The sequence below is a fragment of the Trachypithecus francoisi genome, unplaced genomic scaffold (assembly GCF_009764315.1).
Source record: "Trachypithecus francoisi isolate TF-2019V2 unplaced genomic scaffold, Tfra_2.0 Lachesis_group12, whole genome shotgun sequence".
NCBI lineage: Eukaryota > Metazoa > Chordata > Mammalia > Primates > Cercopithecidae > Trachypithecus > Trachypithecus francoisi.
Window position 1 is genome coordinate 3,637,763 of NW_022681457.1, and position 26,605 is coordinate 3,664,367.

Consider the following 26,605-nt stretch of genomic DNA (forward strand, 5'->3'; position numbering starts at 1 on the left):
CGAGTCTACCAGCACTTTGATCCTGGACGTTCCAGCATCCAGAGCTGTGACAAGTACATTTATATTGTTTACAACCTTCTCAGTCCATACTTTTTTAAAAGAGCAACTTTGGCCGGGCATGGTGGCTCACGCCTGTAATCCCAGCACTTTGGGAGGTGGAGGCGGGTGGATCTCCTGAGGTCAGGAGTTCGAGACCAGCCTGGCCAACATGGTGAAACCCCTACTAAAATCTCTACTAAAAATGCACAAATTAGCCAGGCATGGTGGCAGGCACTTGTAATCCCAGCTACTTGGGAGGCTGAGGCAGGAGAATCACTTGAACCTGGGAGGTGGAAGTTGCAGTGAGCCGAGATCACACCATCGCACTCCAGCCTGGGCGACAACAGTGAAACTCTGTCTCAAAAAGAAAAAAAAGTCTGAAATGAGTGAGACATGCTCTGGCATGCATAAAAGACCACGGACTAGGATGAATTATTTGCTTTGGGAACCCAGTGTTTCCTAGCTCTTGTGCTAAGTAATTTTAGCCTTCTATGATTAATCACCACAAGGATTTGTGATGAGAGTACCGTATCCTTATTTTACAAGTTAGAAAGCTGATACTCAGAGAGGTTAAGCAACAATTTTGACAGGTCTGTCACTGCTGAGTGATGTCTGTGAAAGGCACTGAATGCAGATTTCGCTGGTGTCCATCATCCTTGACACGCTCACCCTAAATAAAGAGATCCTACCTTCAAATAAGCTCAGTCCATCCAGGGTTGTGCAAACAACTTCATCAGGTTAACATTCCCTCCTGTTTAGGACCAATGAAGGATAGAAGAGTAGGGCCCTTCTTATGCTCCTGTACTTTACAAAAACACAGTATCCTTTCAGAGGCCAGTAGTGAGCATCATCAAGTGTGACAGACTGTGATGAACATCAGGGATTGAGAATCAAAGGAGGCATGCCTCCTGAGATAAGATCATTGTCTACTGTGTGGAAACAGAGATGCAGTTAATTCAGTAAAAATGTGGAGGAATGGCATTTTATTATAGGATGGGCATCAAAGAAGGTGTCTGTAAGGATGGGCATCTCTAAGGTATCTCTAACGATGGCATCTCTAAGAATAGTATCTCTAAGGATGGCATCTCTATGGATGCGCATGTCTAAGGATGGACATCTCTAAGGATGGCATCTCTATGGATGCGCATGTCTAAGGATTGGACTACTTTTGCTACATCACAGTGAGAAGATTGTCCCACCATCGAGCTCCTCTGACATGCTCACATGCCAACTCCATTTGTGTTTTCCCAGGGACCATGGATCCAGTAGGAATGTAGATGCATCAGAAGTCATAAGACAGCAGACAGTATTGGTTGACGATAGCATACAGAAACGGCGAGACACGACAACTGGAATTTTTTCTCAGGCTGAAGCCTGTGTGACAGATGATACGTAAGGGACATCTATTGGTTGGGGAAAAATTAAAGATTTGGAATTTTGCTGCACTGGTGCATGTACATTCATAAGAAGCAAAGACGTGTAGGTTATTTGCATAAAAATTAGTATGTTACTTTTCTTCTTTGTTATCATAAGTTTTTATTTCAGAAGAGTTTCTGTCTCATAAGATGTAGGAAAAAGAGGTCGCGGCCCAGTGACTCAGACCTATAATCCTAGCGCACGAGAGGCGAGGGCAGGTGGATCACCTGAGGTCAAAAGTCAAACTGGGAATCTCGTCCTTTCCCTAAAATTCTTAGCAAGGTTATATAGGTCAACATACTTGTTGACCTATTATGAAACCAAAGTTTGTGGCAAATGCTAGATGTTGAGAATTGACTGACATCTGCTTCCTAGGATGGAAAAAGCAGCATGTAGTGGGAAACAGGCATCCAGTTAAATTTTACGTGATGAGAGGTGAGATGGAGTCGTGCGGGCCTGAGGAAAGACTTCCCTAAGATAAAATATGGGGTCTATGGCTATTAACATAAAATCTTCGTGCACAGGCCATGCTATCATCAGGCACCTACCTTATATTCATAGAAAAATTCTATTCTTGTTTTCCAGGGTATACAGGGAGTTACCCCATGTTTCTCAGATGTGTGGTAGCATCTTATATTTTTCGAAGAAGGTGATGAGACAGAGGCGGAGGCATTATGGTTCACTGCTTCTCCTGAGGATCAACCATCTGGGGAGGACATTCCCAGGTAAGAAAAGCTATTCTGGGCCGGGCGCGGTGGCTCACGCCTGTAATCCCAGCACTTTGGGAGGCCGAGGCGGGTGGATCACGAGGTCAGGAGACCGAGACCATCCTGGCTAACACGGTGAAACCCCGTCTCTATTAAAAATACAAAAAATTAGCCGGGCGTGGTGGCGGGCACCTGTAGTCCCAGCTACTCCGGAGGCTGAGGCAGGAGAATGGCGTGAACCCGGGAGGCGGAGCTTGCAGTGAGCCGAGATCCGGCCACTGCACTCCAGCCTGGGCGACAGAGCGAGACTCCGTCTCAAAAAAAAAAAAAAGAAAGAAAGAAAAGCTATTCCGTTGGAAAACGGTTGGACGCTGTGTCTTAATATCATAGAGGAACATGTGAATGAGAGGAATTTGGGTGTTTTTCATGGAACTCAGGGGAGAGTGAATGAGCTTATGCAATACTAGCAATGAATCCAGAAATTTCTGAAGCAAGCCTTGGGCAATGACATTTTCTTCCACGGAGGTGTCTAGAGAACCTACACACAAAACGGCAATGAGCAAGGCAATCAAAGACCACTGGGTTATTGGTTGAGCTGTTACCCAATGCCTAAAACCAACCTCCTTCTCTAGGAAACTGGCTGATGATGAGGCTGAAGGCCACAGTGGAGTCCTGAGATTTAACATCGGGGAGGGGAGAATGGATCTCTTTGTAGCGTATGCTAATTTCCAAGGGTTGAATATCCCCATCGTGGCAGGTTTCAAACTACCAACGTGAAGCCCCTGGTGAGGGAGTTGGGAGGACACGTGCAGAAGCCTCTCATCCTACTTTCACCACACAGATACGATAGACATGAATAACCTCAAGAGCATAGACTGCTGGACAGTGTAGGAAAATGACTGAAAATTGGTATGTTTTAGCATGTATTACTTTTGGTTTTAATATGATTTATTTAAATGTTAGCTTGTATCGTTTAATTTAGACTAATGGTTGTGTGGAACAACTTGGTTGCAAAGTCCCTGAAAATGGAACCGTCGGCTCTCACGATCTGGGATGCGCTGTCTGCATTTCTGCGCTGGCTTCCTCCCACCTTCTAAACCCCTCCTCAGCAGGCAGACTCCATCATGCACATGCACCAGGAGAGAGACTATAAAATGGCATGTTTACTCTTGCTGCTTTGCCTGAGGCTACCCGAATCCACAGCAAAATGTGTAGCCGCAAACAGCAACCAGTCTTAGGATGTCAGGCCAAGGGTCTCTCCATGCTTGACTTGCCTACACAACCCTTCTGAGAAAAGCACTGTAAAGCCTTTCTCTTCATCCCGCTTCTCCAGGTACCTGTTGTTTTTAAACCTAATCCACGTGTCAATTTTTCTGCTGGTCTCTTTCACGTTGAAATAAACAGACACCTCGAGGAACAGATCAAAGGCAGAGAATTTGATGGAGTTGGTTGCCTTCCTCCAGAAGGGATTGCCTGTGTTAGGGCAGATTTCTCTCCAGGGGCCTGACGAACCACTGGCTCACGCTGTAGATCATGGAGCCCATGTTGGCTAATATTGGAACCACCTGTGAGTCTTTGAAAGCCCCCCCCCCCCCCCCCCCGATGCTTTGGTGCCACCTCCAGATTTCTGATTCAATTGGTGTGGGCTGTGACCTGGGTACTGGGTGGTTTTTAAAGCTTGCCAGGTGTGGTCAAGTTTGGAATTAACTTGGAATATAAATGCATGCATTTTGTGCATTGGTGAATTACTGCTTCAGTCTTTGATTCCAGCATCATATGATACCAATTGGAGCAATCAATTTAAGCCAGAGAAGCTGGCTGTGTCCACGTTGAACATGAGCACAGGACAAAGAGAAGAGGGAGAGATGCTGAGATATATTTGGCTCTAGGGAGCACCTTAGCTCTATTATTTATAAATCTGGATAAAGATATCTTCATTCAAAATGTCTTCTATTTTTTGATAGTCTAGATCTGTCCCAAGAGAACTTTCTGTGATGACAGGAGTGTTCCGTTCTCTGCTACACAGTGTTGTCGCCATGAGTGACATGTAGGTGTTCGAGAAGTTGAAATGTGGATGGTGCAACTGAGAAACCAAAGTTTACCTAAGTTTAATTCATACAAATTTAAACCACATATCTGGGTAGCGGCTACTCTACTGGACAGTGCAGCTCCAGTTTTTAATAACATCGTCTTCATCTTCATCAACTAATTCTTGATATTTTTCATCTTTTTGTGACATGGGGATCCCCACCTCCAGTGTATCAGAACAGCAGGAATCTTCAGAGGGACAAGAATCAGGTAATGGACTAATAGGGAGAGGATTGAAGGGCATGTGGATTGATGGAAAATAAAATGTTATTTTATGTGGAGAAGACAATTTAGAGTCTTCTCTGCAGTGAAGATCAGGAGTGGTTTCCTTACCTCGGCCACAGTGCACGGTGCAGTTTAAATGGGGACATGTAAGCCTCTCACCGCCGGGGCACGGAAATGCTCAGGGGAACCAGGGGGTGGTCCTGGTGGCTGGGGACAGCAGCAGGGACAAGGAAGAAGGCAAGCTCTTTTGCCTCTTCAGCTTTGGAGCTCGATCCTTTTCTGACCTGGACTTGCCTCACCAGCAGAAGGTGTCATCTGTTCTTTGGGGCCAGTAGAAATGTAGGTGCATTGGTTCCAGTCCTCAGCAAACGGTGCCTCCTACCAAAGCTGTCCAGCCTGGCTTCCCAGAAAGCCCTGTGGAATTTGGGGTATACTTTTAGTCATGACAGAGAATATTCTTGTGCCTTTCCTTGTCTGGATTCAAAGAAGCAGAACCGCATATTCTGGTCACTCTCTGTTCTTATTTGATATCTGTATTCCCAACAGCATCTGTGTAATTCAGCCTCCAGGAATCCTTCAGGCCATGCCTCTTCCAACTCTTTACCGCTTACATGTCTAGTATTTTCTTTTCAGGAGATATTTGCTCAGAAGAGAATCAAATAGTTTCCTCTTATGCTGCTAAACTCGGTTTTGAGGTTGAACAAGATTATACAAATCATCAGTTTCTGGGGCCTGAAGGAAATGTGGATGTTGAGTTGATTGATAAGAGCACAAACACATACAGGTAAGAACGGAAGATGCTGATGATTTGAAAACCGCTCTGATATAAAGGAAGTGTGTAGGCCGGGTGTGGTGACTCAGCACTTTGGGAGGCCAAGGAGGGCGGATCATGAGGTTAGGAGTTCGATACCAGCATGGCCAACATGATGAAACCCTGTCTCTACTAAAACTACAAAAATTAACCAGGCGTGGTGGCACCTGCCTGTAGTCCCAGCTAATCAGGAGGGTGAGAAAGGAGAATCGCTTGAACCCAGGAGTCAGAGGTTGCAGTGAGATGAGACCTCACCACTGCACTGCAGCCTAGGTGACAGAGCGAGAATTCATCTCAAAAATAATTAAATAATATAAAAATAAAAATGGAAGCATATCGGCTCCATCCCTTATGATAGCTAACATTTCATCAATAATATGTTTATTCCATGTGCTGTGAAATTGATATTTTAATGTCAACATATATAGAATGCAGAGAAATTGGGGCCCAGAGAGGTTAATGAACTCCCCAGCATTTTCTAATGTAGTGAAAGTCACAGATGGGTCCTGAACCTCACCTCACTTCAAATCCCACCTCCCTCTGCACATCGCTGCTTAAATCCTGGGGTTCTCCCGTCATGACATCACTCTGGCTCCTTTCAGCCTTCGGTTCCCCACTGCTGGCTGGTATCTGTGGTCAGCCACCGGCCTCGGCTTCGTGGTAAGGGATGCGGTCACGGTGACGATTGCGTTTGGTTCCTGGAGTCAGCACCTGGGCCTGGACCTGCAGCACCATGAACAGTGGCTGGCGGCCGGCCCCTTGTTTGCCGTCACTGCAGAGCCAGAGGAGGCTGTGGCCGAAATCCACCTCCCCACTTCATCTCCTCCAAGGTAATGCGGGGTGAGCAGAGGCTGTGGGGGCTGCCGGGGCGCGTGCTGTCTCACTGCTGTTGCGGTTCTCCTGCGGCAGGTGAGGTGGACGTCTCCTGGTTCCTCGTGGCCCATTTTAAGGATGAAGGGATGGTCCTGGAGCAGCCATCCCGGGTAGAGCCTTTCTATGCTGTCCTGGAAAACCCCAGCTTCTCTCTGATGGGCATCCTGCTGCGGATCGCCAGGGGGACTCGCCTCTCCATCCCCATCACCTCCAACATGTTGCTCTATTTTCACCCCCACCCTGAAGACGTTAAGTTCCACTTGTACCTTGTCCCCAGCGACGCCTTGCTAATGAAGGTAAGCTGAGCGATTTAGGAGACCAGAGAAGATGACAATGATATTTCCAGGTTATTCCCTCGGCCCCTGCAGTGGAACAGAAAGGTCAAGACACAGTTTTCATAGAGAGAACATGGATCACCTCCCCGAGGGTCACCTGTAGGTGCTGAATATTGAGCCACATGCAAGAATCCCCATAGAAATTCAGGACTACTGGGAAGGAAACTTCCTTTTCTGGCTCTCAAGGAGGAGATGGTTAGAAGAAGTAATAGCAGAGATTCTCTCATCACATTTTATTTTATGTCTGAGACAGGGTCTTGCTCTGTCACCCAAGCTGGAATGCAGCGGTATGATCTTGCTACAACCTCCGCCTCCTGGGTTTAAGCGATTCTTCTGCCTCAGCCTTCCGAGTAGCTGGGATTACAGGCAAACGCCGTAATGCCTGGCTAACTTTTTGTATTTTTAGTAGAGACGGATTTCACTATGTTGGCCAGGCTGGTCTTGAACTCCAGACCTTTGGTGACCCTCCTGCCTCAGCCTCCCAAGTGCTGAATTTACAGGCATGAGTCACCGCGCCCGGCCTCTCTCACCAAATTTTAGATGGATAATATCTGAATGACAGTCTCACACTCGCTCACACCTCTGGGATAACTCCTTCCTTTCAGTGGCATCTCCCTCTAGTGCATTTACAAAAGGCTGATGGTCCCACACCCTCTCTTAGGTTAGTGATGAAGCAGATGTTCTGCTTTCTGCAGCTCCACAGCTGCTGTGTTTCTGAATAAAATGCTGCTTTTGTGCCTCCAGCCTTGGTGGGAAGATTATGCCAGGAAGATTTCATTCAACTTTACTGTCCTGGTGCCTACCATCTTCGCATCCCAATCACAAGAGGCGAGAGCATGCCTGGCTGTATTAAGGTGGTTACTGTGGGTAATTTAAATACAGGAGACAATTGGCTGGGGGCGATGGCTCTCGCCTGTAATCCCAGCACTTCGGGAGGCTGAGGGGGGCAGATCGCCTGAGGTCAGGAACTGGAGACCAACCTGGCCAACGTGGTGAAACCCCGTGTCTACTAAAAATACAAAAATTAGTCAGGCATGGTGGCGTCTGTGGTTGGCAGGGTTTTTTTAAGCAGTTTGAAAATACAACTCCATTGTCTTCTGGCTCATAAGGTTCCTGCTGAGATGTCGACTGTTAATTGAATGGAGTTTCCTTTCTAGATGACTAGATGCTTTTCTCTTTCTGATTTTCGGATATTTCCCTTCACTTGGTGTTAGACAGTCTGATGACTCCATATCGTGGTGAAGTTCATGTTGCAGGGTATGTTAGTGGTGATGATTTGGACCGCCTGTATTCAGATCTTTCAATATCTTGCTAGGCTAGGAACATGTTCGCCAATTATTTTCTTAGATTCTAAATTTTTCCCTTCTTCTTCTCCCTTGAAATACTGATGATTCATAAGTTTCGTTGCTTTATGTAGCCCCATACTTCTTTTTTATTTATTATTTTATTTTAGTCTGACTGGGTTAATTAAAAAGACTTCAGGTTCTCTCCTCTGCTTGGTCTAGTCTATGATTAAAGCTTTCCACCGTATTTTGTAATTTTTTCAATGAATCTTTCATTTCTAGATGTTAATTTTTTAAAGATATCTGTCTCCTTGGTAAATCTCTAGTGCACATCCTGAATGAATTTTCAGATTTCGTTGTATTGGCTTTCAGATTTATCTTGCATCTCTTCTTGAGCTTCTTTAAGTTCAATCTTTTGAATTATTTATCTGGCACTTTACAAATTTCATTTTTATTAGGATTCATTGGTAGAGAATTACTATGTTCCTCTGGGGGTGTCATAACACCCTGATCTTTTCTTTTTTTTTTTTGAGACGGAGTCTCGCTGTGTCGCCCAGTCTGGAGTGCAGTGGCAAGATCTCAGCTCACTGCAAGCTCCGCCTCCCAGGTTTACACCATTCTCCTGCCTCAGCCTCCCAAGTAACTGGGACTACAGGCGCCTGCCACCTTGCCTGGCTAGTTTTTTTGTATTTTTTTTAGTAGAGACAGGGTTTCACTGTGTTAGCCAGGATGGTCTCGATCTCCTGACCTCGTGATCCACCCGTCTCAGCCTCCCAAAGTGCTGGGATTACAGGCTTGAGCCACCGCACCCAGCCCACCCTGATCTTTCATACTTCCATTACTGTAATGCTGTGTCCCCACCCAAATCTCATTTTGAATTGTAGCTCCCATGATTCCCAAGTGTTGTGGGAGGTGATTGAATCATGAGGGCAGGTTTTTCCTGTGCTCTTCTCATGATAGCAAATAAGTCTCATGAGATCTGATGGTTTTATAAAGGGGAGTTTCCTGCAAAGGATCTCTCTTGCCTGCTGCCATGTAAGATGTGACTTTGCTCCTCCTCTGTCTTCCACCATGATTGTGAGACCTCCCCAGCCACGTGGAACTGTAAGTCAATTCAACTTCTTGCATGTGTGAATTACCCAGTCTTAGGCAGTCCATTATAGCAGCATGAGAACGGACTAATCCATGTATTCAACAAATATTTATTGTGTGCCTTATATATTCCAGGTACTATTTTAGGGGATGGGGATGCATCAGTGAAGAAATAGTGAAAAACATGACAACCTAAGATTTTACATGGAATGTTCATGCTATGGGAAAAATATATGTGTGTATAGTAAAATCTCTAAAAACTAAAGAATGCCCTTCTATTCTTTGAAAATAAGTACAGCAGTATGTCTCTCAACCTCTGCAGAAATCGGTCCATAAAGATAACCCTGTCAATATTATACTGAAGTCTTTGGTTCTTATACTTCCAATCTGTTGTTGTTATAATTTACATTGAATGTATCTGTTCATTTAAAATAATCATCCATCAGAGATGGCAGGATACATCATGTCTTTCCTCCATCAGTTTCTTTTTATCCTTCTGGAGTTGGTTCTCTTTATAGGCATATGTGGGATGCCTCCTGGATAGGTCTCCACATCCCATCTTTGCTTCATCCCCATCATGATTTCATCTCTTTGCTCAACACAAATTGAATTTTTTTTCTTTTATTTGATCTTCCAGGCCCAGTTTAGGTTTCAGCTTTGCCCATCCTTTCTTTGTCAATATCATTGATATTTTTAAATTAATGTAATATGCATATAATGTATTGCTCCATAATTTTCAGAGTGGACACGCCCATGTATCCAGCACCCAGAGCAAGATACAGAACATCTCCAACTTCTCTGAGGCCCCTTGAACCCTCTCCCAGTCATTACCCCAAGGGTGTCTAACAGCCGGACTCGTAACGCCACCTACTGTCAATTGCTTTTAGTTTAAATTCTTGCTCGTTAATTCCATAAAGTCTCTATTGAGTTGCCCCTGAGACTTCTGAAAGGTTTTCTTATTGATTGAATTCCATTCTATGTCTTTGGTGGCAGCTCAGATAATTCTGAGGTCTTGCCTTCTGCTCCAGCTGCTGGGCCTCTCAGAGGGGACCTCACTCTTCTGTATCTGCTCCCCGGTGCTCAGGTGGCCGAGCATCTCACAGCAGCCCTGTGATGGACAGAAGTGACATCTCTACCCTCACCCCTCAGAGACGTGTTCACAGACACAGCCGAGCTACCAGTCCTCACCTGAGGCACCAAAAGGAATCCCCTTTGTCCTCTGGTTTTATAAGTCCCCTGGCCAAACTCTCCACAGTGTAAAAATAAAATCAAACTGTACAGGAATTTATGATAAGTTTACCATTCACAGGAAACCCTTTGGCTCTGAGATATTCATCAGCGAAAGGTTAATACCATATCTATTTGGCATAGAGGCATATTTACATCTATCTATCTAGTTTACCACTCTACCACCTGTCTATTTATCTCTGTATCTCCTTCTGGGTGTTGGATACATGGGTGCATCCACTGTGAAAATTATGGAGCAATAAATTATTTGCATATTTTATTAAAATAGATTATAAAATTTTAATAGATTATAAAATTTATAGATTATAAAAATATAATCTGTCTATCTATCATCTCAATCTATTTTTTTGAAACGGAGTCTCACTCTGTCGCCCAGGCTGGAGTGCAGTGGCATGACCTCAGCTCACTGCAACTTCTGCCTTCTGGGTTGAAGCGATTCTCCTGCCTCAGCCTCCAAGTAGCTGGGATTACAGACGTCAGTCACCATGCCCAGCTAATTTTTGTATTTTTAGTAGAGATGGGATTTCACCATGTTGGCCAGGCTGGTCTTAAACTCCTGACTTTAGGTGACCCACCTGCCTCGGCCTCCCAAAGTGCTGGGATGACAGGCGTGAGCCACCGTGCCTGGCCCCATCATCTCAATCTTTACATCAACTGAATCATATCCTACATGCTACTTAATACAATATGTAGAAAACTTTTATGCCACTATTTGTGCTTATTTCTTTTTCTGTGTGCTTTCTGGTGTTTCTCCCCCTTATTCCTCAGATGATAGATGACGAGGAAGATCGCTTCTGCGGTGTGCGTCTACAGACTTCACCCCCAGTGGAACCCCTGACCTTTGGTGCTTGTTATAGTGTGTCTAATTCTGCTCATCTGGAAATAATACCCACGGTTGGTAGAATTCAAATCTAACAATAGATTTCAGAATATTTTGTACTTTTGCAACAAATAGAAGAATTTTAGCAAAATGCAATTTTTTTCATTAATCATGAATACAAAGTTTTAAAAAATTGAAAATATAGGAAAACAGTCTTAATCAAATTAAGTATTTCCAAAACCTTAACACAGGCAGAGGTAACATTTTGGCATTTGGGGCACTTATATTGTGATTAAAAGTGTACATTTAGTTATCTGAACTGAAGTTTCCACTTCTCTGTTATGGTTCCCTGCAGGCCTGACATCTCGCCTAGCTAAGTCACTTAACAAGTATTTGTTAAGGTGTTTGAATGAAGAAATATAATATCTTGGCTGGGCTCGGTGGCTCACACCTGTAATCCCAGCAGTTTGGGAGGCCGTGGCAGGCAGATCATGAGTCAAGAGTTCGAGACCAGCCTGACCAACACGGTGAAACCCCTTCTCTACTAAAAACACACAAAAAAATTAGCCGGGTGTGGTGGCGTGCGCCTATAATCCCAGCTACTCAGGAGGCTGAGGCAGGAAAATCACTTGAACCCGGGAGCTGGAGGTTGCAGTGAGCTGAGATCGCACTACTGCACTCTACCCTGGGCAATAGAGTGAGACTGCATCTCAAAAAATAAAATAAATAAAATTAAAAAAATATGATATGTATTATATTTTATGTATTTTTACTGGAGATTACTGTATATTTCTGCACAATAGAAATTATTCCTACATATTATTTTAATAGGACATAATATGCCATGTAGCTAAAACCCTAGAGCTTTTAAAATCACTTCATTATTATTCAGCATAGTTGAGTGCTTGTAGTTTCTCATAACAAGTGCCTGGCAATAAATATTTCAATTCATACAGTTTTGCATTTTTCATGTGTAGCTAGAGTGCCCTAAGACAAATGACTGATTCAAAGAGAACTCACCAAGTTAAAGCTAGTGCATTTCCAAAGAGATTTTCAAAGATTTCCCACAATACAAGTTCTCAAGAATAAAGAACGAGATTATCCAACAAAATATCCATCTCTAGAATAAAGTATCAAAATTAATTGTTTTCCAATTTGAATGGGAAAAAAATGCATCTCAGTCCATTTTATTTTTTGTTATTGTTGTTTCTTTACTTTTTTGAGACAGAGTCTTACTCTGTCTCCCAGGCTGGGTGCTCACAGCAACCTCCTCCTCCCTGGTTCAAGGGATGTTTGTGCCTCAACCTCCCAAGTTGCTGAGATTACAGGGGTGCGCCACCATGCCTGACTAATTTTTTGTATTTTTAGTAGAGATGGGATTTCACCATGTTGCCCATGGCTGGTCTCGAACTCCTGACCTCAGGTGGAGCCCACCTGCCTCTGTAGACTCCACCTCTGGGGGCAGGGCATAGCTGAACAAAAGGCAGCAGAAACTTCTGCAGACTTAAACAACCCTGTCTGACAACTCTGAAGAGAACAGTGGTTCTCCCAGCGCAGTGTTTCAGCTCTGCCTACTCAAGTGGGTCTCTGACCCCCATGTAGCCCAACTTGGAGACACCTCCCAGTAGGGGCTGACTGACACCTCATACAGCCGGGTGCCCCTCTGAGATGAAGCTTCCGGAGGAAGGATCAGGCAGCAATAGTTGCCGTTCTGCAGCCTCCACTGGTGATACCCAGGTAAACAGGGTCTGGAGTGGACCTCCAGCAAACTCCAACAGACCTGCAGCTGAGGGACCTGATTGTTAGAAGGAAAACTAACAAACAGAAAGGAATAGCATCAACATCAACAAAAAGGACATCTACATCAAAACCTCATCTGTAGGTCACCATCATCAAAGACCAAAGGTAGATAAAACCACAAAGATGGGGAGAAACCAGAGCAGAAAAGCTGAAAATTCTAAAAACCAGAGCACCCCAGCCGGGCATGGTGGCTCACGCCTGTAATCCCAGCACTTTGGGAGGCCGAGGCGGGCGGATCACGAGGTCAGGAGATCAAGACCATCCTGGCTAACATGGTGAAACCCCGTCTCTACTAAAAATACAAAAAATTAGCCAGGCATGGTGGCGGCGCCTGTAGTCCCAGCTACTTGGGAGGCTGAGACAGAAGAATGGCGTGAACCCGGGAGGCGGAGCTTGCAGTGAGGCGAGATCGCGCCACTGCACTCCAGCCTGGGCAACAGAGCGAGACTTCATCTCAAAAAAAAAAAAAAACACCAGAGCGCCCCTTCTCCTCCAAAGGATTGCAGCTCCTCGCTAGCAATGGAACAAAGCAGGACAGAGAATGACTTTGACGAGTTGACAGAAGTAGGCTTCAGAAAGTCGGTAATAACAAACTTCTCCAAGCTAAAGAAGCATGTTCTAACCCATCGCAAGGAAGCTAAAAACCTTGAAAAAAGATTAGACGAATGACTAACTAGAATAAACAGTGTAGAGAAGACTTTTTTTTTTTTTTTTTGAGGCAGAGTCTCGCTCTGTCGCCCAGGCTGGAGTGCAGTGGCTGGATCTCAGCTCACTGCAAGCTCCGCCTCCCGGGTTCACGCCATTCTCCTGCCTCAGCCTCCCAAGTAGCTGGGACTACAGGCGCCCGCCACCTCACCGGCTAGTTTTTTGTATTTTTAGTAGAGACGGGGTTTCACTGTGTTCGCCAGGATGGTCTCGATCTCCTGACCTTGTGATCCGCCCGTCTCGGCCTCCCAAAGTGCTGGGATTACAGGCTTGAGCCACCGCGCCCGGCCGAGAAGACTTTAAATGACCTGATGGAGCAGAAAACTATGGCACGAGAACTATGTGATGCATGCACAAGCTTCAGAAGCCAATTCAATCAAGTGGAAGAAAGGGTACCAGTGATTGAAGATCAAATGAATGAAATGAAGTGAGCAGTTTAAAGTAAAAAGAGTAAAAAGAAAAGAACAAAGCCTCTAAGAAATATGGGACTATATGAAAAGACCAAATCTACGTCTGATTGGTGTACCTGAAAGTGACGGGGAGAATGGAACCAAGTTGGGGAACACTCTGCAGGATATTATCCAGGAGAACTTCCCCAACCTAGCAAGGCAGACCAACATTCAAATTCAGGAAATACAGAGAACGCCACAAAGATACTCCTCGAGAAGAGCAACCCCAAGACACATAATTGTCAGATTCACCAAGGTTGAAATGAAGGAAAAAATGTTTAGGGCAGACAGAGAGAAAGGTCGAGTTACCCACAAAGGGAAGCCCATCAGACTAACAGTGGATCTCTCTTGGCAGAAACCCTACAAGCCAGAAGAGAGTGGGGGCCAATATTCAACATTCTTAAAGAAAATAATTTTCAATCCAGAATTTCATATTCAACCAAACTAAGCTTCATAAGTGAAGGAGAAATAAAATCCTTTACAGACAAGCAAATGCTGAGAGATTTTGTCACCACCAGGCCTGCCTTACAAGAGCTCCTGAAAGAGGCACTAAACATGGAAAGGGACAACCGGTACAAGCCACTGCAAAAACATGCCAAATTGTAAAGACCACTGATGCGAGGAAAAAAGTGCATCAACTAACGGGCAAAATAACGAGCTAACACCATAATGACGGGATCAATTTCACACATAACAATATTAACCTTAAATGTGAATGGGCTAAATGCCCCAATTAAAAGACACAGACTGGCAAATTGGATAAAGAGTCAAGACTTACCAGTGTGCCATATTCAGGAGACCCATCTCATGTGCAGAGACACACATAGGCTCAAAATAAAGGGATTGAGGAAAATCTGCCAAGCAAGTGGAAAGCAAAAAAAAAAAAAAAAAAAGCAGGGGTTGCAATCCTAGTCTCTGATTAAACAGACTTTAAACCAACAAAGATCAAAAGAGACAAAGAAGACCATTACATAATGGTAAAGGGATCAATTCAACAAGAATAGCTAACTATCCTAAATATATATGCACCCAATACAGGAGCACCCAGATTCATAAAGCAAGTCCTGAGAGACCTAAAAAGAGACTTAGACTCCCACACAATAATAATGGGAGACTTTAACACCCCACTGTCAATATTAGACAGATCAACGAGACAGAAGGTTAACAAGGATATCAGGAATTGAACTCAGCTCTGCACCAAGCAGACCTAATAGACATCTACAGAACTTTCCACCCCAAATCAACAGAATATACATTCTTCTCAGCACCACGTCGCACTTATTCCAAAATGGACCACATAGTTGCAAGTAAAGCACTCCTCAGCAAATATAAAAGAACAGAAATCACAACAAACTGTCTCTCAGACCACAGTGCCATCAAATTAGAACTCAGGATTAAGAAACTCACTCAAAAACCGCACAACTACGTGGAAACTGAACAACCTGCTCCAGAGTGACTACTGGGTAAATAACGAAATGAAGGCAGAAATAAAGATGTTCTTTGAAACCAGTGAGAACAAAGACACAGAATCTCTGGGACACATTTAAAGCAGTGTGTAGAGGGACATTTATGGCACTAAACGCCCAAAAGAGAAAGCAGGAAATATCTAAAATCGACACCCTAACATCACAATTAAAAGAACTAGAGAAGCAAGAGCAAACACATTCAAAAGCTAGCAGAAGGCAAGAAATAACTAAGATCAGAGCAGAACTGAAGGAGATAGAGACACAAAAAACCCTTCAAAAAATCAATGAATCCAGGAGCTGGATTTTGGAAAGATCAACAAAATTGATAGACGGCTAGTAAGACTAATAAAGAAGAAAAGAGAGAATAATCAAGTAGATGCAATAAGAAATGAGAAAGGGGATATCACCACCGATCCCACAGAAATACAAACTACCATCAGAGAATACTATAAACACTTCTACACAAATAAACTAGAAGATCTAGAAGAAATGGAAAAATTCCTGGACACATACACCCTCCCAAGACTAAACCAGGAAGAAGTTGAATCACTGAATAGAGCAATAGCAGGCTCTGAAATTGAGGCAATAATTAATAGCCTACCAACCAAAAAAAGTCCAGGACCAGACGGATTCACAGCCCAATTCTACCAGAAGTACAAGGAGCCGATACCATTCCTTCTGAAACTATTCCAATCAATAGAAAAAGAGGGAATCCTCCCAAACTCATTTTATGAGGCCAGCATCATCCTGATCCCAAAGCCTGGCAGAGACACACACACACAAAAGAGAATTTTAGACCAATATCCCTGATGAACAATTGATGCAAAAATCCTCAATAAAATACTGGCAAACCGAATCCAGCAGCACATCAAAAAGCTTATCCACCAAGATCAAGTTGGCTTCATCCCTAGGATGCAAGGCTGTTCAACATACGCAAATCAATAAACATATTCCATCACATGAAGAAAACAAATGACAAAAACCAAATGATTACCTCAATAGATGCAGAACAGGCCTTCGACAAAATTCAACAACCTTCATGCTAAAAACTCTCAATAAGCTAGGTATTGATGGAACATATCTCAAAATAATAAGAGCTATTTATGACAAACCCACAGCCACTATCATACTGAATAGGCAAAAACTGGAAGCATTCCCTTTGAAAACTGGCACAAGACAGGGATGCCCTCTCTCACCACTCCTATTCAACATAGTGTTGGAAGTTCTGGCCAAGGCAATCAGGCATGAGAAAGAAATAAAGGATATTCAATTAGGAAAAGAGGAAGTCAAATTGTCCATTTGCAGAAGACATGATTGTAGATTTAGAAAACCCCATCGTCTCAGCCCTAAATCTCCTTAAGCTGATAAGCAACTTCAGCAAAGTCTCAGGATACAAACTCAATGTGCAAAAATCACAAGCATTCCTATACACCAATAACAGACAAACAGAGAGCCAAATAATGAATGAACTTCCATTCACAATTGCTTCAAAGAGAATAAAATACCTAGGAATCCAATTTACAAGGGATGTAAAGGACCTCTTCAAGGGGAACTACAAACCACTGCTCAACAAAATAAAAGAGGACACAAACAGATGGAAGAACATTCCATGCTCATGGATAGGAAGAATCAATATCGTGAAAATGGCCATACTGACCAAGGTAATTTATAGATTCAATGACATCCCCATCAAGCTACCCATGACTTTCTTCACAGAATTGGAAAAAAAATACTTTAAAGTTCATATGGAACCAAAAAAGAGCCCGCATTGTCAAGACAATCCTAAGCCAAAAGAACAAAGCTGGAGGCATCACGCTACTGACTTCAAACTATATTATAAGGCTATAGTAACCAAAACAGCATGGTACTGGTATCAAAACAGAGATGTAGACCAATGGAACAGAACAGAGCCCTCAGAAATAATACCACACATCTACAACCATCTGATATTTGACAAACCTGACAAAAACAAGAAATGGGGAAAGGGTTCCCTATTTAATAAATGGTGTGGGAAAACTGGCTAGCCATAAGTAGAAAGCTGAAACTGGATCCTTCCTTACACCTTATACAAAAATAATTCAAGATGGATTAGAGACTTAAATGTTAGACCTAAAATCATAAAAACCCTGGAAGAAAACCTAGGCAATACCATTCAGGACATAGGCATGGGCAAGGACTTCATGTCTAAAACATCAAAAGCAATGACAAGAAAAGCCAAAATTGACAAATGGGATCTAATTAAACTAAAGAGCTTCTGCACAGCAAAATAAACTGTCATCAGAGTGAACAGGCAACCTACAGAATGGGGGAAAATTTTTGCAATCTACTCATCTGACAAAGGGCTAATATCCAGAACCTACAAAGAACTCAAAAAATTTACAAGAAAGAAACAAACAACCCCATCAAAAAGTGGGCAAGGGATATGAACAGATACTTCTCAAAAGAAGACATTTATGCAGCCAGCAGACACATGAAAAAAATGCTCATCATCACTGGCCATCAGAGAAATGCAAATCAAAACCACAATGAGATACCATCTCACACCAGTTAGAATGGTGATCATTAAAAAGTCAGGAAACAACAGGTGCTGGAGAGGATATAGAGAAATAGGAACACTTTTACACTGTTGGTGGGACTGTAAACTAGTTCAACCATTGTGGAAGACAGTGTGGCGATTCCTCAGGGATCTAGAACTAGAAATACCATTTGACCCAGCAATCCCATTACTGGGGATATACCCAAAGGATTATAAATCATGCTGCTATAAAGACACATGCACACGTATGTCTATTGTGGCACTATTCACAATAGCAAAGACTTGGAACCACCCAAATGTCCATCAGTGACAGACTGGATTAAGAAAATGTGGCACATATACACCATGGAATACTATGCAGCCATAAAAAAGGATGAGTTCGTGTCTTTGTAGGGACATGGATGCAGCTGGAAACCATCATTCTCAGCAAACTATTGCAAGAACAGAAAACCAAACACCACATGTTCTCACTCCTAGGTGGCAATTGAACAATGAGAACACTTGGACACAGGAAGGGGAACATCACACAAGGGCCTGTTGTCGGGTAGGAGGAGGGGAGAGGGGTAGCATTAGGAGATATACCTAATGTAAATGACGAGTTAATGGGTGCAGCACACAACGTGGCACATGTATACATATGTAACAAACCTGCACCTTGTGCACATGTACCCTAGAACATCAAGTATAATAAAAAATTTTTTTTTATTTTTTTTAATTACTATTTCTGAGAGTTGTAGGGTTTGTTTCCTAAAGAAACTAGAAATTTGCATGAGCTAAGCTTTTCCTAATTCTGTCCTGCCTATGAGGTTAGCTCCCTATTCCCCAGGGCAGCTTTGCTTAGGAATCCTGGGGAAGTTGGGTGCGGAACGAAGAGAAGGAGGGACGTGAAAGCACAGTGCCACATCTGACCCTTGGCTTCCCAGTGAGGCCAATACAGACCTGAGGAGCTGCCTTTGCCAGTTTTCTCACGTTTCTATATCATCTGAGATTCTGAGTTAGTAGCATTATTAATGAGGAGCCTCAGCACCTAAGACTTTTTTGTTTGTTTGTTTGTTTGTTTGTTTTTGAGATGGAATATCGCTCTTGTCACCCAGGCTGGAGTGCATTGGCGTGATCTTGACTCACTGCAACCTCCACCTCCCGGGTTCAAGCGATTCTCCTGCCTCAGCCTCCCGAGTAGCTGGGATTACAGGCACCTACCACCATGCCCAGCTAATTCGTTTTATCTTTAATAGAGACGGGGTTTCACCATGTTGAAGGCTCACCACCTGAGGTGGGGGTTCACCACCTGAGGCCAGACTGGTCTCAAACTCCTGACCTCAGGTGATCTGCCCACTGCGGCCTCCCAAAGTGCTGAAATCACAGGCATGAGCCACTGCGCCTGGCCAACACCTAAGATTTTTATACTCAGTTCAGATCATTTTTCTCTGACTCATGGGGTGTTGAGAGCTAGTTTACTCTTGCTTCATAGAATAAAATTATTTCCTAACATTGTAAATTTAAAAAGATGTTTACTGGCTGGGTGCGGTGGCTCATGCCTATAATCCTAACACTTTGGGAGGCCAAGGGGGGGGGGGGTGAATCACGAGGTCTTCAGTTCGAGACCAGCCTGGTCACTATGGTGAAACCCCGTCACTACTAAAAATACAAAAATCAGCTGGGGCGTGGTGGTGTGCACTTGTAATCTCAGCTACTTGGGAGGCTGAGGCAGGAGAATCGCTCGAACCTGGGAGTCGGAGGTTGCAGTGAGCTGAGATTGCACTACTGCACTCCAGCCTGGGCAACAGAGCAAGACCCCCTCTCAAAACAAAAACAAGAACAGGATGTTCAGGATGTTTACCTCTCTTCCTCTGTTTCCCCTCAACCAGCCATGACATTGTGCAGAAAACAGGGGTTAAGTTCCATTGGCCAGTTCACTGTAGAGAGCTGGGCCTTTCCACCCTCCACTGCTTCAAGTCAACTGCTATGTTTCCTCTAGGAGTTGAAATTGTCCTACAGGAGCCTGGAGAAATCCAGCCTTCTCGAAATTCTATGCTGGGCAGATGAAGGAACCCATTCAGCTTGAAATTACTGACAAAAGACATGGGACTTTGGTCTGGAAGACTGTGGTGAAGCCAGGTAGGTGAGTGGGTGAGGATGGCATTTTTGATGAGAGAAAATGCACCTCCACCATTGGATGTCAAAGAAGAAAGCTTGTTTCTCATTCCGTCCCACATAAGAAGTCCATTGTCAGTATACTGCCAATGTGAGGACAACGAAAGTGATGGTAGTCCGTAGGAAGTGAAATGCTCAAGGGACCTGAGAATGGGGATGGCCATGGGAATGGAAACCCCTCGCAGCTGGGGGTAAAGAACAGGAGATTTTTTTTTTTTTGACAGAGTCTCACTGTGTTACCCAGGCTGGAGTGCAGTGATACGATCTCGGCTCACTGCAACCTCCTGGTTCAAGTGATTCTCCTGCCTCAGTCTCCCAAGTAGCTGGGACCACAGGCATGCGCCACCACACCTGGCTAATTTTTGTATTTTTAGTAGAGATGGGGGTTTGCCCTGTGGCCAGGCCAGTCTCAAACTCCTGGCCTCAGGTGATCCACCCGCCTCGACCAGCCTGGCCAACGTGGTGAAACCTTGTCTTCACTAAAATACAAAAATTAACCAGGCGTGGTGGAGGGTGCCTCTAGTCCCAGCTACTCAGGAGGCTGAGGCATGAGATGATGGAACCCGGGAGGCGGAGGTTGCAGTGAGCCGAGATGGTGCCACTGCACTCCAGCCTGAGAAACAAGAGGGAAATTCCATCTAAAAAACAAGATTTTTCCAGGTGTCATGAGCCTGCTAACTCCTTAACAGGGAAATTCTGGATGACATGGGGAGCCTGTGGGTGGCTGGGCCTCTGGGTGAACGTGCTGTTCCATGAAGCTGATGCTCTTCCTGGAAGTCCAATGACTAGAAACCCAGTTTCTGCGCCTCATAGTCAATGGGAGACTCAGAGTCATCAGATTCATTCTGTGTTGGTGACACGGAGACTGAGCTGCTACCAACGGAGGGGTCACAAAATTCATCAGAACTTTAAGCCACATCAGGGATTTTAGATAAAAGGATAAGACCATGTTGAAGGCCTCCTGGGAAATATCATTTCAATTATTTTCAAATGGGCAGCTCCAACTGTGAAATCTTCTATCAACTTATAAGTTCTGGTACCAACATGTATAAAAATTTACTCCTTAAATGTTGATTGTTCATGCCTAAAACACATTTACCTTGACTGTAATTTATGTAAGACAGTATGATATGATATTGTTGTAACCCTCAGAGTTCCTAAGACATTCACCTGTGCATAGAAAGAATATTGGAAAAATGGGCTGGGCGCAGTGGTTTATGTCTGTAATGCCAGCACTTTGGAGGCCGAGGTGGGCAGATCACCTGAGGTCAGGAGTTCGAGACCAGTCTAGCCAACATGGCAAAACCCTGTCTCTACTAAAAATACAAATAATAGCCAGGCATGGTGGCACATGCCTATAATCGCAGCTACTCAGGAGGCTGAGGCAGGAGAATTGCTTGAACCTGTGAGGCGGAGGTTGCCGTGAGTTGAGATTGGGCCATTGCAATCTAGCTTTGGTAACAGAGTGAAACTCTGTCTCAAAAAATGAACAAACAAACAAAAAACAAAAACAGAAAGAATACTGGAAAAATGTGTTCCTTTCTCTGATACATTTCCTGAATGGGCAGTGAGTGGCTCTTGACGTAATGGGGTTTTATTAGTATATTAGTGTGCCAAACAAGATCCCTGCCTTATAAAATGTATAGAATTAAATTATTTTCGTTGGCGCGTGAAAGACTAGAAAAGCTCAGTAACGGTATATGATTCATTGTATGTCATCTCCAATTCTTCCCTCTTTTGTAGTGGATATCCAGCTTGGAGCTGCAACCGCCCCACCTGCCTTCTCAGGTTAGTGAAATGTTTACGCTAAAGCCAGATGGATGTATCTGATATCAAGAGTCCTTTGAGTGCTTTGACATCACAAAGTGAGGCTCCATTCCTTCGAAGCTTATCATTTACAAAGAACAAGCGATGCCAGAAAAAAAAAAAAGTGATGCCAACAAACAATGAGTATGATTTACTTAAGGGAGGACGTGAGGACATCACGTCCACACAAAGGAGCAGGAAACAACAAGTTACTGGGGTAAATGTCTTGCATCTGGGGAACTGTAAGTTAAAGTAGTTCTATACTGAACTTTGAGAAATATATAGTAACTATGAGACTACAAAGTTAATCAAGAACTGGAAGTAAAATATCCAAAATGAAATGAATGTGGGTTAGGCAACAGACACAAGATAAAGACCCATCCCCCACCCTGGAATTATGAATCTTCATTTGGTGCGGATCCCAAATCCTGTAAGAGAGCAATTCTCAGAGTCCGCAACTCCCCCTTTCATCCAGGTGCAGTCTTTGTGAGGGAGAACCACCAGCAACTCCAAGCCAGGGTGGGGGACCTGAAAGGGGTGCTCGATGATCTCCAAGACAATGAGGTTCTCGCTAAGAATGAGAAGGAGCTGGTGGAGCAGGCAAAGACACGGCAGAGCAAGAACGACACCCTGCTGACCATGGTGGAGAAGAAAGGGGACCGGGCCCTGGAGCTGCTCTTCAGAAGCCTTGGTGAGAGGGACCCTTACCTCGTGTCCTATCTTAGACAGCTGAGTTTGTAAAGGGAGTCAGTCCGAGAGTGTGGAAGAGAGAATCCAGCGTTCTCATTGGAAATGAATGAGTAGAAATGCATCCTTGATTCCAGTGTCCAAAACAGAGGAGGGCTGGGTCACATTTGCCCATCACACAGGCTTTGGGGACAGAGACGTCACCTGGAAGATACCCATTGGCTGTATCCCCATGCCTTTCCCTCAAGACTATCTGAAGAATGTAACAATAGTGCTTGTAAATCTTTTCTAACCATGGCTCGATATATGACTACTCCATCCACTGACGCATTTCCTGAAGACCCAGAGTGAATAAGTCAAGGCAGTTGTGTTTATGCATGACAGGCTCTAGAAAGGAAAATTCTCCTGATGAACCTGAAAACCAACTTTTCTGGACACTCTGTTGATGTCTCACCATTCCACCACAAAAAGCAGGAAAGCTAACAAAATCTCTCAATCGAAGAGACTCAAGGTATTTCTTAATGGTATTGGTTTTATACACGTTGTTCCTTTAACATTTTGTCTATTGCTGGTATTACTAGAATAATGTAAGTACGTTATTCTACAAGTACCCGCGAGGCGGAGGCTGCAGTGAGCCGAGGTCACATCATCACATTCCAACCTGGGCGACAGATGGAGACTCCATCCAAAAAAAAAAAAAACCCTTGGGAAATTGCTATGTATCTTGTACTTTTAATCATTGAGTTTTGTATAACTCATTGACTGTTTCAATAGCTCTCAAGGAAAATGGCCTATTAACGGATTACCAGATATTCACCATTTCTTGATTTTCCAAATTTCATTCTGCCGTTTTCTTTTTTGTCTGAAAAACTTTGTAGTTCTTTTTTTTTTTTTTTTTTGAGACGGGGCTGGAGTGCAGTGGCCAGATCTCAGCTCACTGCAAGCTCCGCCTCAGCCTCCGGAGCAGCTGGGACTACAGGTGCCTGCCATCTCGCCTGGCTAGTTTTTTGTATTTTTAGTAGAGACGGGGTTTCACCATGTTAGCCAGGATGGTCTCGATCTCCTGACCTCGTGATCCGCCCATCTCGGCCTCCCAAAGTGCTGGGATTACTGGCTTGAGCCACTGCGCGCCGATTTGTAGTTCTTTTAGAGCAGATCTGATAGCTATCTATGACTTCTCTTACTTTTCTTTCTTTCCTTTTTTTTTTTTTTTTTTTTTTTTTGAGATAGAGTCTTGCTGTCGCCCAGGCTGGAGTGCAGTGGTATGATCTCGGCTCACTGCAACCTCCACCTCCCAGGTTCAAGCAATTCTCCTGCCTTAGCCTCCCAAGTCACTGGGATTACAGGCGCCCACCACCACGCCCAGCTAATTTTTTGTATTTATAGTAGAGACGGGGGTTTCACCATGTTGGCCAGGCTGGTCTCGAACTCCTGACCTGAAGTGATCCACCCACCTCGGCCTCCCAAAGTGCTGGGATTACAGATGTGGCCCACCGCACCCAGCCATGGCTCATCCTTGTATTGTAAGTAATTTTGATTTGTACCCTGGACATTTGAATGTTATGTTATGAGACTCTACGATTCATCTGTATTCGACACAAAGTGTCCATTTTTTTTAAGTCTTCTATGAAGTGAGGTTTTCGTGTTAGGTCATTTTTAAAGTCTGTGCAGTTCTATTCTATCTATCCCGTGTGTGCCTGTGAGATCGGGCAGAGGTTGACCTGCTAGTGCAGGTCTCAGGGCCTTTAAATGTGAATTGGGATCACAGCAGTGGATGCCCAAGTCGGGGTTACGCCTCGGAATTCATTAAAGTCTTCATGGACTCGCTTTCTGCCGCTCCATGTGCTTTATTATTGTTATGCTGAGAGAAACGGCATTTTGTTGTTTTTCTATACCCTAACTTGAAGTAGAACTGAACTTTTGCATTTGAAGATTGAACACCATAATTTTATGAAAAAAATGAAAATATGTCGTTATTAAAACAAAACAAGGTATATATTAATATGAGTTTTATTGATTCATTTGAGTATGTGAAGTTAAAAATACAAGTCCATTAAAAAGAAGGCACTAGGCTTCTTTTTTAAGTGACGTGTGTCACTGAGAGCTGATGTTACCATTTCACTTCCAAAAGTCTTTTTCAGAAGATGGCGTTTTAATTAATGTTAACACAAAGTGTACGAAATATATTAGTTTACTAACTCTACTTTTGTCATATCTTGACAAACTCTTTTTTTTTTTTTTTTTTTTTTCTTTTTTTTTGAGACGGAGTCTCGCTCTGCCGCCTAGGCTGGAGTGCAGTGGCTGGGTCTCAGCTCACTGCAAGCTCCGCCTCCTGGGTTTACACCATTCTCCTGCCTCAGCCTCCCAAGCAGCTGGGACTACAGGCGCCCGCCATGTCGCCCGGCTAGTTTTTTGTATTTTTTAGTAGAGACGGGGTTTCACCATGTTAGCCAGGATGGTCTCGATCTCCTGACCTCGTGATCCGCCCGTCTCGGCCTCCCAAAGTGCTGGGATTACAGGCTTGAGCCACCGCGCCCGGCCGACAAACTCTTTAATATCTAGAGACTAGATATTATAAAATTAGGACCCGTTTATCCAGTATATACATAATATATACAGTGTGACAAAGATAAATGGAATGCAGGCTGGACGCAGTGGTTCACACCTGTAATCCCAGCACTTTGGGAGGCTGAGGCAGGCGGATCACCTGAGGTCAGCAATTCGAGACCAGCCTGACAATAATGGAGAAACTCCTTCTCTACTAAAAATACAAAATTGGCCGGGCATGGTGGCCCATGCCTGTAATCCCAGCTACTTGGGAGGCTGAGGCAGGAGAATCGCCTGAATCTGGGACGTGGAGGTTACAGTGAGCCGAGATCCCACCACTGCACTCCAGCCTGGACAACAGAGTAAGACTCTGTCTCAAAAAAAAAAAAGAGTAAAGACTCCAAAGACCAAAGTTCCATTAACTGGCAAGTAATGGATCCAGGTCTACAACACTCTATCTCCTAATGTCGTCTCCAGATTAATTTTTTTAAATCACCCAGGGCAGCAATCTGCAATGTCCTCTGGATCTGTGTCAACTCTTGTGTGGCAAATGACTGAAAGTTCAACTTCAGTGGAGTAAAAATATAGAGAGAGTGTCCTGGCTCTACTGAAAGCAAGGACAGGAGGTAGGACTGACCCCAGGGAGGCTGATCCATGGACTCCAAAAACACACAAGGAAGGAACGTTTCTCCAGGTGTCCACCTGGCCTTCCATGGTGTTGGCTGCACACAATACTCACATGAAGCTCACATCTCACAAGAGACGACCGGGAGGAGAGCAAGGGCAGCCTCTGATCCCTCCCGATGAGGAGAAGGCTCCTCGGGATGTTGTAATGTCTCGCAGACACATTTCCCATTCGGCGTATGTTTCCAGGAAGTCAGGGGAGCAGATTAAATTTTCAAAATCATGCCTAGAGGAGGGTCAAGATGGCTGGCTGGACACAGCCCGGAAGCACCACTCCCACCAAGAGAAACCAAGATATTGGGTAAGCCAGCAGACTTAGAGCAGATCTTCGGAGAGAAAACACCAAGAGTTGATACAGAGGCGATGCAGACACCAGGGCTGAAGAGCGAGGAACCTGGGAATGTGGTGTGGGGTAGCTAAACCCTAGGGCCAGCTCCCAGCACTGAAAGGCTCCTAGGGGAGGGGTGAGTGAAGGGACCAAGGGATGGCAGGCTCTCACCACAGACCGCTGATGTCCCAGCTATAGGAGACCGACGCCTTCCATAGACATTTTTTTTTCTTTTGAGACGGAGTTTCGCTCTTGTTGCCCAGGCTGGAGTGCAATGGCACGATCTCAGCTCACTGCAACCTCCGCCTCTCAGCTTCCAACAGTTCTCTTGCCTCAGCCTCCCGAGTAGCTGGGATTACAGGCCTGTGCCACCACGCTCAGCTAATTTTTGTATTTTTAGTAGAGACGCGGGTTCACCATGTTGGCCAGGCTGGTCTCGAACTCCTGACCTCATGATCCACTCGCCTCAGCCTCCAAAAGTGCTGGGATTATAGGTGTGAGCCACC

General features: G+C 44.3%; 2 protein-coding genes across 3 annotated transcripts in view; both read left to right on the forward strand.

Moving 5' to 3' along the window:
- The window catches only part of LOC117091495 (caspase recruitment domain-containing protein 8-like), a 32,501-nt gene extending 9,602 nt beyond the window's left edge, over window positions 1-22,899 (forward strand). The window contains 12 exon segments of the mRNA XM_033223859.1: window positions 1,291-1,431; window positions 2,041-2,078; window positions 2,081-2,180; window positions 4,420-4,460; window positions 5,109-5,259; window positions 5,889-6,106; window positions 6,181-6,455; window positions 10,886-11,011; window positions 19,872-19,909; window positions 19,911-20,011; window positions 21,791-21,835; window positions 22,329-22,899. Coding sequence (XP_033079750.1) covers window positions 1,291-1,431; window positions 2,041-2,078; window positions 2,081-2,180; window positions 4,420-4,460; window positions 5,109-5,259; window positions 5,889-6,106; window positions 6,181-6,455; window positions 10,886-11,011; window positions 19,872-19,909; window positions 19,911-20,011; window positions 21,791-21,835; window positions 22,329-22,594 — 1,540 coding nt within the window. The 3' untranslated portion in view covers window positions 22,595-22,899.
- Window positions 22,900-22,924: 25 nt separating this feature from the next.
- Window positions 22,925-26,605, forward strand: part of ZNF114 (zinc finger protein 114) — a 31,449-nt gene continuing 27,768 nt past the window's right edge. For both annotated transcript variants that reach the window (XM_033223855.1, XM_033223857.1), the window contains exon 1: window positions 22,925-23,051. The gene's annotated coding sequence lies outside the window, so the exon portion shown is untranslated. The remainder of the gene's footprint in view (window positions 23,052-26,605) is intronic.